Genomic DNA, 17486 nt, shown 5'->3' with positions numbered 1-17486 from the left:
ATACTACACCTGGGTAGCTGTCAATCTGGATACTGTTTGAATATTGGGGATTTTGTGGGATTTGAGTCCCCCAGAATTAGAATTGGTTTTGTCCCACTAATTTGCCAACCTTGTCATTTTCCAGTTGGTCCAGCAGTGTGATAAAAGAGGGGGCGGCCGTCTCCCCCATTCTGAAGATGGCTCTGACCTTCCTGTCCAGGGGTTAGGGTTAGATTAATCAGGCCGGGATCGAGGTTGCACAGTCAGCTGAAATCAAGAGGCACTTAATTTACATCTTTGTGAAACGTGAGACTTTGTTCAATGTCACTCTTGACATTCGTAACAACTTTTTTCCCCCCCAAGTGTCTCATGTTGCGTTGCGCTTGTGCTCTTTCAGTCTTAATTACGTGATGTAATTTGCTACACCTGCTTGCCCCTGAGCCCTTTTGCGCGACCTGGTCAGTGTTGCACCCACTGAACCCCCAGAACCTTTAAAGACATACTGAAGTTTTGTAATAGCTCAAATCAAGTTGTCACTGCAATAATCATCTGTGATTTCCTCTTTTACAGAACAGCAAAGGGAGCATTTGCATGTGAAATTGAGTCAATCAGGATGATGCCGTTGTGAGTGAAAATAGAGGGAGAGAAATATGGAAATTGGCGGTGGATGTGATTCATCAGCACCGGAGGCTGATGTCTGCCGAAGCTGCAGACTATTCAAGAACTAGGAAACGTATGTGTTAAAAACTTGGCTGCATGCTTCCGTGATGACGGCAGTGTGGTGGATGCTTCGCCAAAAGGTTTTAGGGAATTGTGTAACTCAATTGGAATTACAGTAAACAATTACGACGCCTGGGTTGAGGTCTCTGTTTCTGCGAGAAGCCGATTAAACATTAAAAATCTGCAGGGAAGCAACTCTAGACTCTAGATGTGACATTGCTACTCTTTCAAGAACTGAAACCAGTTGTCTCGTTAAATATTGATTATAATTCTTGAGTCAAACTTGGCCATTAAACCCGGGATGACTCGTCTCGTCTCATCAGCAGAGGACACGTGCGTCACCGGTCGACATCCAGCTGCATTTATTATGACGCTCAGAGCCTTCGAGAGGATGTGACTGACCTTTGTTTCTGTCGCTTTAAGTACGACGATGCTAAAACGACGATTGAAATATGAGAATGAAGGAGAATGAATTACACGCCGCGGTCCACTTCACTTCGCCTCACACATACAGAGGAGGCCTGCCCTGTTCATTGCTCACCTCCAATCAATATTCTCCCTCTGTCCCTGCTCATCTGATTGAGAGGGATGAGATGGTTTCATGTGATTGCATCAGTTCATCAGTATCATTACAACCAGACGGCTGCATATCAACCTCTCCTCACCCATCGCAGCCTCCACCTGTCAATCTGTTCTCACCTCAAATTTACATCTCTACTTTCCCTCTTCCCTTTGTCTTTGCCGTGTCTGTATTTGTCCATCTGAGACTTTTATTCTTCCTTTCTTCAGTGACACCGACACTCGACGAAGTCTGCTACGTCAGTAAGCTACGTCAAGACACTCATCATATCAGAACCAAACCTTTCTAATGTCATCTTCAGTCTTTAAACTTGACTTACAAAAGGTCGCAATGTGATTTATGACCCTAAACTGAAGATTTACCTAAACATCACTAAACTTGGTAACTGTACACGTCATGGCTCTATAAACCACGCCAGTCAAATGTTTAAGGCTATTTTAATAAAAAGAAAATTGGTGCCTCAGATTCTACTTTTGCAAGAGTGCAGTCGTTGCTCCAGTAACCAGTGCTTTTGGATGAAGATTGGTGGTAATGGTTTAAATTGTCTTCACCTGTGTGAACTGCGTCCAAGAGTTCCCAGAATGCCCCCATTTTGCAACACCCTGGTGCTCGTTTCGTAAGATTTCATAAGTGGATTTGTGGTGATTTGACGATCGACCTCAGTCACGTAAGAGCGAGCAGATGAAACACATTACCTGCTGCTTTTAGACGGCCTGGATAAGAGATTCTGGTAAGAATTAGACATTTATCTTTACTCTGCCTTGTTGGTGTTTTTGCCATAATCAGAAAAGAAACTAATTTGCTGCACATTTGGATGTAAACGGTCTCACTTATATAGCGCTTTTCAACCTTCACGGCTCCCAAAGTTAAGATCCGGTTCACCCACACATTTACACACCGATGGCGACCGAGCTGCCACGCAAGGTGATGGTCTCCATCGGGAGCGACTTAGGGTTCAGAGTCTCACTCAAGGACGTGGATCACCGCTCATGTGTCTTCTAGATGGAGAGTGTATAATAATTGGATAATTATATCAGCATGCTTGTTGAATAACTATTTGATAATCACACAAAAACAAGAGATTATGTCATCTTTGGCCTTCCATGTATTTATATGGAATAATGTAAAACGCTTTTATAAGGAAAGACAATTAAAGTCACCTTTAATTGATCATTTAGTGTCACATTTGTGTAACTACGGTATGTAACTGTGAACTTTCTCTGTGTGAGAATTAAAAGTCTCCATAGCCTCGAAAACACAAGGTGCACCGCTCTTTACTTTGAGAAGTTTGCACAGGCAGCAGAGCAAGAAACTGCTGTTTGGCAGAATGGGTGACTGTCAATCATGTAGCAAGCACAGGTAATGAAAACAGCTAGGGCCATAAGTTACCTCAAGAAAAAAAACTTGGACAGCAGAGGAATAAGCTGCGTTGACAGGGTGTTTTTCTGCTCCTCAGAATTGAACAAACTCAGATTATATGGTTTGTTTCTCACACAAAGAAGCAGCATACAACCAGCATACAAAATACTGTTCTGAAAACAATAAGTGTAAATGTTCCCTGTGTGATTCTGGCCTCACATTTCTTCCCTCCGCCTTAAAATGAGCTTCATTTACAGCTCGTGTCCCAGAAAGTAATGTATCATTCGCTCCGACAGTCAGAGCACCGAAAGTGAATGTTCAGATATTTGTTTTGTACCAAATTGTGCACATAAAATATGTCATTTCTATGTGGGTTTTCACAACGGATGCATAGAGGCGACTCCGTGATTTGATTGAGCATTATGAGTTCACAACAATACCTAAACTGATAAGACATGAGGGACTGTAATCTCAGAGAAAACAGCCATTCGGACCAATGTTACCAATTCTGAAATAAGCCAATGTGATGTTTTTTATTTAAAACTCACAACATTTAGAGTAAATCCAAGGCCAGTACATCACACGTCATAACAGCTTTATGGCACATTTTCAAGTGCCTGAGTCGGTCCTTTCATTAAAGACTGCGTAACTTCCGAAAGAAGAAATAGCACCAACTCCTTATATCAGCTGGATAAAACCAGACTTTCCCGGTCGTAATGAGGACTTTGAAATTGTCGCGAACAAGTCGGAAGCTCATAATCCACAGCAGCTCTTGGTGGCTGATGTTAGCAAAGTTTAGATTGACGTGTCTTGTGTAACTTGCACTGACAACACAAGTCGGGATGGTCCCTGTTAAGCCTGTTCTTTTGTACAAAGGTGCAGATAAATGCAGGCATCAAGACACACATGTTCGACTTGACGGCCTCACCCAGAGCTTCCTATAGTATGAGCTGTGTCATGTGAAGGGAAAAACTAATGGTGACGGTTTACTGGAAGGTTTGACACTGTGGGTGGAGCTGAGAACAAGGTATTTAAACTTGAGCTAAAAGTGGAGGAGGCAATGTTAAAATGTCTCTCTACCAGTTTCTGTGTGGTTTAACCGTGATGATCGTTCTCTCATCCAGAGGTAAGAAAGACGGTTTGATTCTTCTTCACAATATTACACATTTTTTTTGTCATAAATTGGCTTACATAAAGAATGGAAGGAGTACAAGACAGTCACCGCTCAGGTAAAAACACAAAGGCAGCTCGTGACAATTCTTTTCCCGTCTGGTTGCTGTGAAAGGGCCCGTGTGGCATCCTGCCTGCAACCATTTCATTATGAATACATTACACCAACCACTCACTCTGCAGTTCAGCGATGTTCTTCAAAGTGATGAACGTCTTTTCTATCAAAAAGCTTTTTTCACAGTTGGCTGCATGAATGGAAAATCCTCCTGACTGGGTCAAAATAACAGTAAATGTTGGCTGAAAAAAAAAAAGAGAAGCAAAATGACTGATTTCATAATGTAATCAGAAAAAAAAGCTCAAGTGCATCTAAAAGCTAATCAATTAAAGTCACTAAAGTGTCAGTGGAGTGCTTGTGATCAGTTGCTTTCCACACTGCTTCATTTTGATGACCCTTTTTTGTACTAAATTCAACCTATAATTTGGATTCCTATCATTTCTATTTCTCTGTTTTAAACAATTGTGAATAAAAGAGATTAATTAATGAGACAGCAATAATACTAGCAAATTTATTTAAGTCATTCTTTGGAAATATTTTACCCACAAGTGGAACAGAAATATTTCTAAATCAGAAATCAGATTTTGTTACACAATGAGACTTAAACTTAACCGGTAGGACAATTTAAAAAAAGCTTTAAGCTTTCTCTTTTTGGTATGTACTCATCATCTTCATCATCATATTTCTTTCTGTGTTCGAACTCTCAGGGTCTCAGTCACAGCTGCCAGGTAAGCATCCAACTTTACAAGTTCTTCCAGTTTCGTGTCGTCCCGTCAGCCATGTAGAAAATGGATGCATTTCCAGCAACAAGGAAGTGCTCCGACTGCATAGTTTTTTACTTTTAACTTCCTGTCTGACTTCCTGGTGGCTGGAGATGTACTGGAGATATAAAAAACATCACTCCCATCTCCACCCAACAGTTCACTTTTAACCATGAAGATGTTTCCCTAAACTTAATCTCCATGACCTTTCTCTGATCTTAGTCTTAGACTTGTCTTAACCACATGGGTGAGGCTTTGTTGCAGATACTCCATGTTTAAGGCTCTTCTCTCCTGTCAGTATGCGGCCTGGCTTCAAAGAACACCAGAATTGTGGGAGGTCAACATGCGTCTCCAGGAAGTTGGCCTTGGCAGGCCAGTATAAACACTGGTAGCCGTCAGATCTGCGCAGGGTCCCTGATTACCGACCAGTGGGTGCTGACAGCTGCTCACTGCATCGAGTGAGGGACCACAGTTTCCTTTTATAAACTGTTTTCGGTTTGTTAGCTTGCAGCCGGACATGACAGCGTAGTAGAGACCAGCAATACACAATCAGAAACACGTTCAGACGTTATTTCACTTATCAGGAACAAAAGGCTTTAATTAACATCCATGTTGCAACTTTCACTTCTTCTCTGAAGGAATTGAAAGCATTTTCTGAGGGTTTGTTGTCAAAATGGGTCCCACGCATTGCTTCTTGACACCTGTCAACATTGATGGAGCTAAGAATTATGGGTCCTGTGCACCGGAGGCGACTCCACCGTCCACATTCCACCTGTGACATATAATTTACCTGCATGTCTAATTATCCACAACTCAAACACGCCACCAACATTCAAAGTCTTAACAAGACTAAGATGGGAAGCTCAACATGGTTAAACAATATAATCTTTTTTAAAACAGTTTCAAACCTGTCTTAACCAACATAATTTGGATTTATTTGATAAGAGAGGGATACACTAACTTGAAATTTACAAAACAGTTTTTTTAAGTGCCACTTTAGAGGCCCTCCAGGGGATCAGTGGTACACAACATGTGATTTCATTTAAATATGATTTCTCCATCATAAGTACCTACCGATCAACGTGTGACCAGTTGACACACAAAGACCCCATTTACACCTGAAATTAACATGCAATCTGTATCTGGATATGGAAAACACACACGTTAATGTAAATCCACGCAAAATGCATTGGGATCAGAATGCGATCAGATCGGCCAGACCACATCGGGAGGTGGTCTAGCTCACCTAACTCCGCTTCTTCCTGTTAACTCAAGCAAGCCTGGAAAAAAAGCTACAAGTCGTAGAAGCAGCTAACAGTGTCCCCCCTGCAAAAAGTGTTTTATAAAGAAGTGATGCCCGTCCATGGCTTCGCCTTCCTTGACCTGGTCTACACGCCATATTTATTGACAGCCAAACCTAACTAACTAACATATTGAGATCCAATCACAATTCGGACAAGATAACGATAAAGAAAATGAACTATTTTGCTTCTTTGTCTTCCAGAGAGTACCTCAAGATAGTCGTTTACCTGGGACGCCACAGCCAGTCAGGCTCAGACCTCAATGAAGTGTCACGGGGACTCGATCAGATCACATGCCACCCTTCATTCAACTTCCTGACCAACGATAACGACATATGTCTTCTGAAGCTGTCGGCCCCTGTGAATTTTACAGACTACATATATCCGATCTGCTTAGCCTCAGGAGACAGCACTTTCCACACCGGGGTTAACAGCTGGGTCACTGGTTGGGGTGTTACTCAGACTAATGGTAAACCCACAGACTGTATAATAACAATAAATAATAAGTGCCTAGATGTGCCATGATGCATACAGATGTGTTCTGTAAAAGTTGTTTGAATCTTACCTGTGAAATATCTCCAACTAGGTGTCCCTTCCGACATCCTTCGGGAGGTCAACGTACCAATAGTGGGAAACAATGAGTGCAAATGCACCTATGATGGACTCACAGAGAACATGATCTGTGCCGGGCTGAGAGCTGGAGGGAAGGACGCATGTCAGGTGACTGTGTGTCTATTTGCTGTGTAATGCCATGTCGAATGCCGGGGGATAAATGGACTTTAGGGAGAAAAATAAGCAGCAGAACAGCGTACTGGGAGTATGAACTTGGTCGTAAGGTTTCAGTTACATGGCAGGTTTTACATCCAGTGGATTGGTTGTCAAAGACACCTAAAATAAGCATCTTTATTGAGATCATTACATAAATGAGCTGCAGGTCATGCACATGTTTACTAGCGTGTCTTCTTCTACCTGAAGCTACTGTAAAGTGCTTCTGATTTTAAGTTAGTTTGAGTCTCAGCCTTTTGACAGAAATGTGTATTAGTTTTAGTCTCACTTGAGTCTTTGGATTATTGCCAGTTTTACTCAAGATTTATCCAGTTATGTTAGCATTAGCTTACCTTAGTTTTCATGTTAGCAGTTGCAAAAACTGTTAACATTTGCTAAGAGGTTGTGCTTATCGGTGCAACAGGTCAACCAGCTAATTCAGCATCTGAAGATATAGATATTTTGGGGCAGTGGAGGATACTGTTTTACAAATCGGGAGCATAACGTGTATTTCCACAGATGCATGTTCATGTCAGGGCTGGGTTCATATTAGATCAATTAATCTGCTGACTACTTTCTTGATTAATCGATTAATTGTTTGGTCTATGAAACAGAAAAAAAAAGTTACAAATGCCCATCATACTTTCCTAAAGCCCGAGGTGACGTGTCCAAATTGCTGGTTTTGTCCGACAAACTGACCAAAACTACCAAAAATATTGTTTATTGTAACATAAAACAGAGAAAAGAAGCAAATCCACACAATTGAGAAGCTGGAAGTAGGGAATATTTGGAATTTTTAATAATTAATCAATTATTAAAATAGGATGCCTATTCTAGCCCAGCAACTATTATCGATTTCTTTCCACAGGGAGACTCAGGGGGTCCACTGGTGTCCAAAAATGGTTCTCTCTGGGTCCAGAGTGGAATTGTGAGTTTTGGTGAAGGCTGCGCCGAGCCTATGAGACCTGGAGGTTACACCCGTGTGTCCGAGTACCAGGAATGGATCAGCAACGTCACTGGCAGCAGCAAACCAGGCTTCGTTACCTTCACTTCCTCAGGAGCTGACAGCGACTCAAACTTTACCTGTCCGACAGTACCCCCCACCACTACCACAACCCCCACCACCACCACCAACACCACTTACACTACTAGAACACGCATCACTTGCAAGAATGGCAACAGTGTGTTTGACAGTGGTGAAAGCGTGATCCACTTCTCCCACTTCACTCACTTCATCTCACTCTGTGTTCTAGTTCTTTCGCTTTATGTTCTGGTTGGTGACGTTTTCTAAACACAAATGTGTCATCCTCTGTTTGTTTGACGAGTCCTCTTCTTTTAATGTACAAAACTAAAACATTGTGATTGTCGACAACAAAACAAACCCTTTTTATGAATTGTGTTACGATACATAACTGTTGCACCTGTGACCACACCCAACGGTGATGTCACGATGTCCTGGAGTACACCTGTACATCACTGAGTTCATATTTACTCTTTAAGTTTTCAGTTTAACTGCTTCAAATCTGTATTTTATTGAAAAGTCATTTAATAAACCTGCAGATGGTGGAGGTGATTTAAAGTTTGACGCACAACAACTCTAAAAAAGAAATGTTGTATTGTGCTGTGGAGAAATGTTGGTTTCCAAACATGCTTTCTAATGAAAAAACATTGAATAAACATCAACTTTTAGCATTTATTTAAAGTGTTTCCGTAGAGAATTCACTCTCCTATCAGCTCTGTTTTGGTCTTCACCAACTCAGTAGGGGAAATATTCAGCTGTTTGGCTGTTAGGGAGTGTACAGTCGATGTATCAGAGCTGCTAAAAACAGCTGTATCTGGAAACGAGGTTGACGAGAGCTGTGAGAGTGAACCAAAACGGTAAAGTTTCAGACGGTGCTAAAACTCACTGTAGAGCTGAGAGGAACTGCAGGGCTGTTTTTTCTAGTATGAAAATATTGATTAGTGAAGCTTTAAACTAATTTTTTTTTTTAGAAGGAACACACTTAGACACAGAAAATGTCCTCTGTGTACAAGGTGAAAATTCCCTCATAATCGGGCTGTCTAAACCTGAAATACTGGGAGCTGTGGTTGGTTTTCCCGCTCTGTCATTTCCCATAAAGCTCCTGAGAGGAATGCACACACGCACTCACACACACACACACACACTCACATATTTGCCTGTTAACCTGGCAGGGAAGTGCGACTCATTTCCTCCGGCCTGTAGGATCAATCGTGTGAAAAATTACGTTCACTGATTCCAGGTGTGTTTGAGCACTCATTAGGTGTTTATGTGCCACCCCCACTGCGGTTATGTTCGTAGTCATGTGGCTTCGCCCCTTAAATGCCCTTCAAGGTTCACAAACGTCCTCCGAAATGAAACCTAATTGGGCCAAATGCACCTTATTTTTCCTTTCCTTTCCCTTTTTTAAATTTTAATTTTCAAATATTCACACATGAACGCGACTACTGTCCCCAACAGGCCACTGTAGATCATTTGTGACAAAGCCGCGCTCCAATATGTTCTGGGTGGCTGATCGGAAAACTAACTAGCAGGCAGCCTGAAGCAACAGAGACGGTCTCATTGTTATTCTGTGGCTGTGATGGTGTATTATTATTGTAGTCTCAGTGGTGTAAAATTGTGTGTTTGTGGGCTTTTCTCACAGAGAACAACACAAAGATGACAAAAACAAATCTGACTCAGAGGCGAGAAACACCCCCCTGAAAATAAAGTTGATTTCTTTCCCTGATGTAGAAGCACTTTGTTTCTTACGTGTCTCACAGCATCTTTTGTATCAGTCCTGAGGCTCAGAAGAGAAATATTAAGATTACTGAAAAGGTGTCCCTCTTTAATGCTTTCTTACATAATGTCTCATTTGTGTCTCTTGTCAAAAATCAAAGAGAAAGATGAAGCTCAAAGAAGGGAAAATGGGAAGAAGGAATATGTACCGGCAATATATCTTTGACAATGTGAAAGCCTGTCGGAGGTTTTCATCACATTAGTGTAAAGATCAGATCCATGAGAAGAAAAGGAACTCTTAGGTGGCATTTAACAGAACAAAACACATTGAAATGTTGTACAAAAACAGCAGATGTAATTTGATCGCACAAGAGGTGGATTGATATTAGAGACTGACAGATACTGCATGTGAGAGTTGTGTACCTTGTCTGTACTAATTTGTGTGAAAAATTAGCATAAATGTCTGCACATAATGACATACTGGCCATTCCACATTCACCGCAGTAGAAAATACCCACTCAATTAACACGTGCAGCATATATATTGTTCTGTTTATGTCCTTCTGGAACAGCAACGTGTGAAAAATGTACCTTTACTGGAAGAAGTTCATAATACATGAGACATGTTAGGAAGCCTGAGTAGTGGTGTTTAATTCTGCACACACATGAAAAACACACAAAAGCTAAGACACCACCAAATACTGGGCCAAACCAGGGCTAAAACACCAGTGAATATTAAACCAAACCACAGCTAAAACGTCAGTAAATATTGGACTAAACTGGGCTTAAATACGAGTGAATTATGGTCTAAAATTGGACTAAAACACAGATGAATATTCCACCAGTAAACATTGTAATTCTTTCATTCATTCTAATAACTGTCCAGTGATCAGCGCAAAAACAGGACAGACATACCGATGACACGTCACTTTTTAAAGAGCGCATTATAAACTGCTGCAGCTCCGTCTCAGCACTGACTCACTGTTTTTCAGCCTCACCACTGTTGCACAACCTAATGAGAACCGAGGCACCATCGGTCTGAAAGTGGTAGTTGCAGGTATTAGTGACAGCAGCAGCAGCAGCAGCAGTACAACGTGCACTTGCAGGACTATCAGCCACAGTATCTGTTGAATCATGCAGTCGTGGTTCACTTCCTGTTCCCTCAACTCTTCCTCCACAAACCTCTCGTGAACTCTGAGACTCTTGACTGTAGGCAGTTTCCTACGTTTCCTCTGGGCAGAAACATCTGACTAAGCACTGAGTCACTGTTGTGGCCTAGTGTGTGTGTGTGTGTGTGTGTGTGTATGTGTGTATGTGTGTGTGTGTGTGTGTGTGTGTGTGTGTGTGTGTGTGTGTGTGTGTGAGAGATGTGGAGATGACCTGGGTGTCTTCCTTCTTTTCACCCTCCCACTTACATCTTCTACCTCCATCTTTGTTTCCCTTCTTTAATGTCTCTGTTGATTTCTAAGAGTGTGTGTGTTTGTGCGACAGACACACACACACACACACACACACACACACACACACACACACTCGATGCACATTTTACTCACTAAGGTTGTTGTTGGTTATAAATCATATTGATGCATATTGTGCATCTGTGCAGCACTTTGAACTTCACTAACCTGTATAAAAGGTGCGACACAAATAAAGTTTGATTGAATGCAATCTGGCAGAAATGTGGCTAAATTCTGAAACTCTGTGTCTGTCTGGTCTCATTAGGTGGTTCATCCTCACCTGTTCAGGTAAATCAGTCAGTACAGAGATAATATAAAGTGGCTGAGATCTACATATTGTGCTGCAAAATAATAAGACCAAAACAAACAAAAAAAACAGTGGCAATGTAAGACACTACTAATACAATTAATAATAAAAAGAAAAGACGAGGCCACACTGTCAGAAACCTGGATACTGTTAGATTCATACAGGAAGAAGAAGTTTTCTTACTTCTTACAACAGAATCTGGAAGTTCCGGTTTCACTGCAGCTCTCCACGCTGCTCTTTCCTGAGGTGTGATTGATAGGTTCATTAAACCGGCTGTGCATATTTGTATGCATCGGGCATTTCAGCCAGCGGAAGTATTACCCTTCCATCCTGGTTGCCCTTCACTTCTATCTGACTGATTAATGTCTGTCGGTGTCTTTGTGCTTGATTGATTGAAGGGGATATAGTCATCTGGTTCCCTAAAAAGTCTGTAAAAGTACATCTTGTTCAGCATTTTTTGGGACGTTTGAAGTAACTTTAGGAATGACATTTTGATCTGCATCCGTGGCCGCTAGGAGAATCCCAAATATCCCAAGTATAGCCTTTAAAGAAGAAATAACGCTCCTAAATATAAATAAATATCTCCACATTTTCTGGATTGGTTAGCACAAAATCTGATACAGACTTTTGAGGTTTCCAGACGACTAACTCCGGTGACCCCTTGACTTTTCTTCTAGCGCCGCCAGCAGGTTGAAGTTTGTGGTTTTGACTGACACATGCAATCACGTCCGCCTCACGATGAATTGCACTAACTTGTGATCCCCTAACTTTTCATCTAGCGCCATCATCCCGTTAAAATGTGTCCTATACTTAGCCTAACAATTTAGCAAGCTAGCGAGTGCGTAACACAGGAAATGCAAAGGCATAATGAAAAGATGAGGCCGTTGGGAATATCAACATTTTCCTCAGACATATTATAAAGTTATGCAGAAAAACTACCAGAAAATGTCCATACGAGGTCGTCATATGGCCTCTTCTCGTAAACACGACCCCATTTGAAGGCACCCTTAACATCAGCATGTATGAGAGCATGTTAGCATGCTGACGTTAGCATTTAGCCTCACAGAGACATTAGCTTCTAGCTTTAGACTCTGTCTCGTGTTGTCTTTACTAAAAGAAGAACCTAATTGTAGACATGGTGATGGTTAGAAAGATAAGAAGACACTGGGAAAGTGTCAAATTAAATTAAAACCAGGAGGCAGCAGCGGCCAGGGAGAAGAAAGGGGAGGAGGTATGTTGAGCAGAAGTGATGGTTTGAGGCTGAGATTCTTCATTAGATGTGGAGAGGGAGAAAGGTGCAGAGGGTGGAGGATATTGTGCCCTTGGAGGAGAGTTAATGTGAAAACATAACAAGAATAAATCCTCTGTTCCTCTCCCTCTAATCTGTGCCTGGATTTTTGGTTTGGTTATTGTTAATAATTCCTATTTTTGGGGGATATTTCTAGCTTTCGTCATTCTCCTTTCTATCCTTTTCCTGCCATTCTCATTTTATTTCCTTTCCTCCCCTTTTTACACTCTTCCTCCTGCTTTTATCTTCCTCCCTCCTTTTATATTACAATTTTATTACCCAATTTCCCTCACCACTTTTCCACTTTATCCTCCTATCAATTTCCCCTCCTCCCACAAACTTTCATCCTCCTCTTCCTCATTTTTATTTTGGCTCACATATCCCAGTCCTCGGTTTATTACTTCTCACCCTGTGCAGTTAAAACAATTTGACACTACGCGGGTCATTCGACCAGAAATTGGATTATTTTCATTGTAAACCGGAGCTGCATCAGCAGGAGAAGGAAACCTCCCCCGAGGGTCGCTTTCAATTTAGCATGAAGAGAGATGAGATGGATATCATTCATTCCAGATTTCTGTGGAATTTCTCTCATTTTCCTACGTTGCATTTCATATGAGATAAGACCGCTAGAGGGCCGGTTTAAGGGATTCAAAAGAAAGTGGCTTATGTGGAAATTTCATTCAAATCTGATCTGTAAAATAGTCTCCAATGTAGATAAGTGGCTGTGATAGTGGATGCTCTGTGACCCCATGTGGTTCTCATTAAGTAGACTGATTCTAAAAGGGGAGGAAGAGGCTGCTGTCATGTAGACGTATTGACATTGAGGAATCTGTCCTCATATTGTGTCAGAAACGGTTACATGTGGAGGTTTTGACCCTTTCACGTCACTTTGTCTTCATTTATCTCTCGTGTTGTCATCTCACCTTCATACACTCAAGTTAAGCAACTAATATGTTCCTTATTCTCCTCAGTTTCCTTCATATTCGCTTTATAATCTGCGTCAAATTTAACATCTATTACATAAGATTATGTTCTTGGCGTTTTGTAATATATTTTGTTTTCCTTTTAATATCATTGTCTGCAAAAAACATTGTTAAAATGTACTCTATTCTCTTAATATCCTTCGAGAAGCACAACATGTGAATTTATTTGAAATGTTAGACGTTCTACAAAATAGCAGAAACGTTTTGTGACACTGCAACAAGTTTGTGCGCTTGTCAAATATGTACAAAACTGTTATGTTGTTTTGGAGGGATGAGTTCAGAGCTGTTTTTGTTATTTAAGTTTTAGCAAAGATTATGAATCCGCGAGTCGATTTAAACTGTAAAAAGGTTCTTGTTCTTTCTTGTTTTTCGCTCCGTAGAACTAAAACACAAACTGCTCGTGACACTTTAAATCAAACCTTCAACTTTCCTCTTCTGAACCGGTTCAGTTACCGGACGACTTAAATTCCTTCTTAACAGCAGATTTTTCATCACAAGCCACTCGCGTCATCCCGCGTTACAAAGGCTCGACATTTCCGCTTCATTTCACGGTAAACGGCTGGTATCTGCGTGAATGTATCTATATATAGGTGTCGGTTTAAGTGGGAAATTAAACTCTGGATTAGGGATTTAGTCCTTTCTTCTCCTTCATTCATCCCTCGTCTTCATCCTGTAATCGTCTTCTCCTGCTGAAATCATCCTCTTCCTCTGCAGCAAAGGTTGTTCTTCCCGACAGATTTAGCTCTTCGTCGAAACTGTCAATCTGGTCTCTTCCTTCGCGTCTCTCTCTCTTCAGTGTCTTTCTCTGCTTTCAGCGTCTATGCCTGAAAGTGGAGGCTTCCTATCATCGAGTCTTAAAGAACACTACAATTACACAGGCTTTACTTGATGATCCCTCAATTATTCCCTAAAATATCTACAACATTATTAACATATCCTCAACGCGCTGGCCACGACGAGTCCAGTTTGGGAAGCTCGCAGTACAAAATATCGTCCAGATGGTTGCACATGAATAGCAAAGCAGCCGAAGATATTTAAAAAGTTCTGATGCGCTGCAGCATCTGTTTTATTGTTCCCAAAACAAACATCTGCAAGTGAAAATAAGATGTGTTAATATAAGCAGAGAGCTGCCATGTTATTCTCTGAGGTGCAAAGGACTCTTGGGTCATTTCACCCACCCTGAGGGGAAATACAGAGATCCATTGCTGTGTTGTGAATATAGATGTTGATTATAATTATTGTGTGTTGGTAATATACTGATATATATATCATTATTAATTACGAAATGACAGATGAGAGAGTTCACGTTGTTAACACTGAACTGCCACTAATAGGATGCAAATTATTATTGTCAGTATGAGCCAAGCTGTAAAGTTTAGAAGGTGAAAGTTTTCAGATTAAATATATCAGCCAAGTCACGCAGAGTTTAATGATGTGTTAATACACAAACTGAAAAGAGTGAGTAGCATGAGCGGGTTTAGTTCATCTCATCTTAATCATACAAAGATGACTTGTTTTGGAGACATTTTCTAATTCATTTATTTATCAAATCATTTATTTGCATGCACCCTCTGTTCTAAATCATCTTGTCTTGCCTCTGAACATCTACATATTAATGCCGTCTAACTTCCAAAAAGGCTGACCTACACATCGTACACTGTGTATCCTGTATTCCCCAGTTTAGCTGTCTGCGGTTACCCTCAAACACTCTCAGCGTCGGTTCTGCAGTTGGTTTCCTTGCAGCTCTTCACACATCTAATGACGCCGAGTTTCTGCGTTCGTCCCCCATGTTTGGAAAAAACTGCAGCAAGGGCCCCTGGATGGTGTCCTAGCTTCTTGGGTGCCCTACCAGTGGAGAAAGTGATAGGACTGCAGGATTATATGAGTGTTAATGTGTGTTTGTATCTGCTGTAGCTTTACACAACCCTTCACACAGAGATCAGTGTATCAGCAGCTATCAATCAACGTCAAACTCTCGTGTTGATTTTAATTTGATATCCAGTTTTACAACATTTTTATGCAGAAACATAACAAAAGTAAAACAATGGCTGAAAATCCTGCTGTCTGAAACAGACCATGTATGACTTATTTATAACTGTTTGGTGTCGATACGGCGCCGAAGTTTTGAGAGCAGCTCGGGTAGAAAAAGTCAGAAGAGGATGAAATAAGTCGCGCAGACGTGGCCAGAGAAAGAAAACACAAACAGAACCGCAGGGAATCTCATTTTCAAAGGTTCACGGTGAGAAAGAGGGAAGAAAGGGAGGTTATATGTGGAGGTGAAGCCACACTGAGGGCAGAAAACGCTGCTGTGTTTTCAGTTCACAAATCTGAACTGACGGGAAAAGTGTGATGATGCTGCGTCGTGTTTACAGCAGGCGGCTGCATATTAAAGACGAGATACGAACCTGTTAGATCACAAACGCGTACGCAGGATTGTCTTCATTTGTCGTTTTATAAATATGTATTTGTTAATGGTGGTTCTTGTTATTTATTTTTGTGTCTAACCCAAACGTCAAAGACAATTCAGAGAACTGGGACATTGACATGTTGCCAAAACGTTGGAAGAACAAAAGGGTCTCAAATATTTTGGTTAAACCCGAAAAAAAAAAAATCACCCGAAACAAATGCAGCATCTTTGACAGCCTTAACAGGAACTGCAGTTTATCGGTAGAAGAAAAAAAAAAACGTAATCTTATCCACTTTACTGAATGTTACCCAGGTCACGATCACTTTTTCTCCCTCCCGTTGTCTTGGGAATCCCAGCCTCTCCCGGGCACGCTGGGAGTCGTCTCTTGGATTTTTGCCCCGCACGTCTCCCTCCACCCTCCACCCTCCAATCACCATTACCAGACGGCCCGAACCACCTCCACCGGCTCCTCTCCGTGTGAAGGAGCAGCAGAGGTCGCCTTGAATCGGTGAGCTCTTCGCCCCGGCACGAAGAGCGAAGCCAGCCGCTCAGAGAAAACCTCATTTCAGCAACATTCTTGTATCTGCTAACTCATTCTTTCAGTGGCTGACCATCAGCAGGAGTCAGAGTGGAGACTAAATTGAGAGATCTGCTCTGTGGCTCAGCTCTCACTTAAGGGACGTTTAATGGATATGGAAGCTATTTGGCACATGGCCCCGCTGCCTAATAATGCATGGAAATAGAGACTTTTACTAACTGGTTCTTCTTCTTCTTCTTCTTCTTCTTGAAAAGACTCCACACACACACACACACTTGCATAAACCGCTCATTTGCAGCCACGAGTTGAGTCTCTTCGATGGTGATCCAAAATGTGGGATTCTTCCTTTGTTCAGCGGCTTGTTTGAGGGCATCCCGCATGAAATGAAACATCTGTTTCTGCAACTCAAAGGCTTTTTCACTCTGAAACACACAAACACACGGGGGGGGGGGGGGGGGGTCATGAGCTCATTACAAAACCAAAGCCTTCTAATATTTATAAGAGGACACAACACAAGAGTCTGTTGTCTTTGTGAGCCCATCTTGTCGTCTAATGGTGTCATTTTCTTATCAGGCCAAATGTAGACATCAGAGCTTCGGTATCAGTTTCACTTTCATTCAGCGACATTCAACACTCTCTCACAGGGTTAAAATTCATCACAGCGGAGGCAGAGACACCGATTTCTCCACCCACAGCGGCGGGAAATAGACCAGAATGCAATTCAGCCACGAGACACAAGGACACAGCTGCAATCACACCAACAGCCAAATGATCATGAACTGGGAGGCGGCGGCTTTATCACTCGGCCGAAATGTATTGAAGTATTTTAGGCCGTTTCTAATGTGAAGACAGTACATAAACTGCACATAGTTGTATATTAGTGTTAATGTACAAGCTTAGAGGAAAGTTAGCCCAGTCTGAACGTAGAACAGTCGCAGGGGTCAGTGGTTTTATGCAACAGGAAAACAAAGTTTGGGTGAAAATCCATTTTATAGAACCATTTTTCTCAGTGTGAATCTGTAAAGCGATCATACATAACAGTGTGAGACGATCTAAGAGAAGATTTTTAACCGGTTGGCC

The 17486-nt window shown here is 41.6% G+C and overlaps 1 protein-coding gene across 1 annotated transcript; it reads left to right on the top strand.

The window, feature by feature from the left end:
• Positions 1-3742: 3742 nt before the first annotated feature.
• On the top strand, positions 3743-16380 carry LOC139306230 (serine protease 27-like). The gene is made up of 8 exons (XM_070930180.1): positions 3743-3764; positions 4571-4591; positions 4923-5082; positions 6129-6376; positions 6512-6645; positions 7559-7886; positions 11149-11171; positions 16225-16380. Exons 1-8 carry the CDS (start codon positions 3743-3745, stop codon positions 16378-16380), a joined length of 1092 nt encoding a protein of 363 aa, XP_070786281.1.
• Positions 16381-17486: the final 1106 nt, after the last annotated feature.

The sequence above is a fragment of the Enoplosus armatus genome, chromosome 23 (genome assembly GCF_043641665.1).
Source record: "Enoplosus armatus isolate fEnoArm2 chromosome 23, fEnoArm2.hap1, whole genome shotgun sequence".
Taxonomy (NCBI): Eukaryota; Metazoa; Chordata; class Actinopteri; order Centrarchiformes; family Enoplosidae; genus Enoplosus; species Enoplosus armatus.
This window is presented reverse-complemented; position numbering and strand designations above follow the sequence as displayed.

Bases quoted from the DNA above. Each gene is read 5' to 3' on its own strand.
- LOC139306230 (XM_070930180.1), top strand. From the start codon at position 3,743: ATGATCGTTCTCTCATCCAGAG. The intron at 3,765-4,570 runs GTAAGAAAGACG...TCGAACTCTCAG, and splicing joins GATCGTTCTCTCATCCAGAG to GGTCTCAGTCACAGCTGCCA. The intron at 7,887-11,148 runs GTGAAAGCGTGA...TGGTCTCATTAG, and splicing joins CAACAGTGTGTTTGACAGTG to GTGGTTCATCCTCACCTGTT.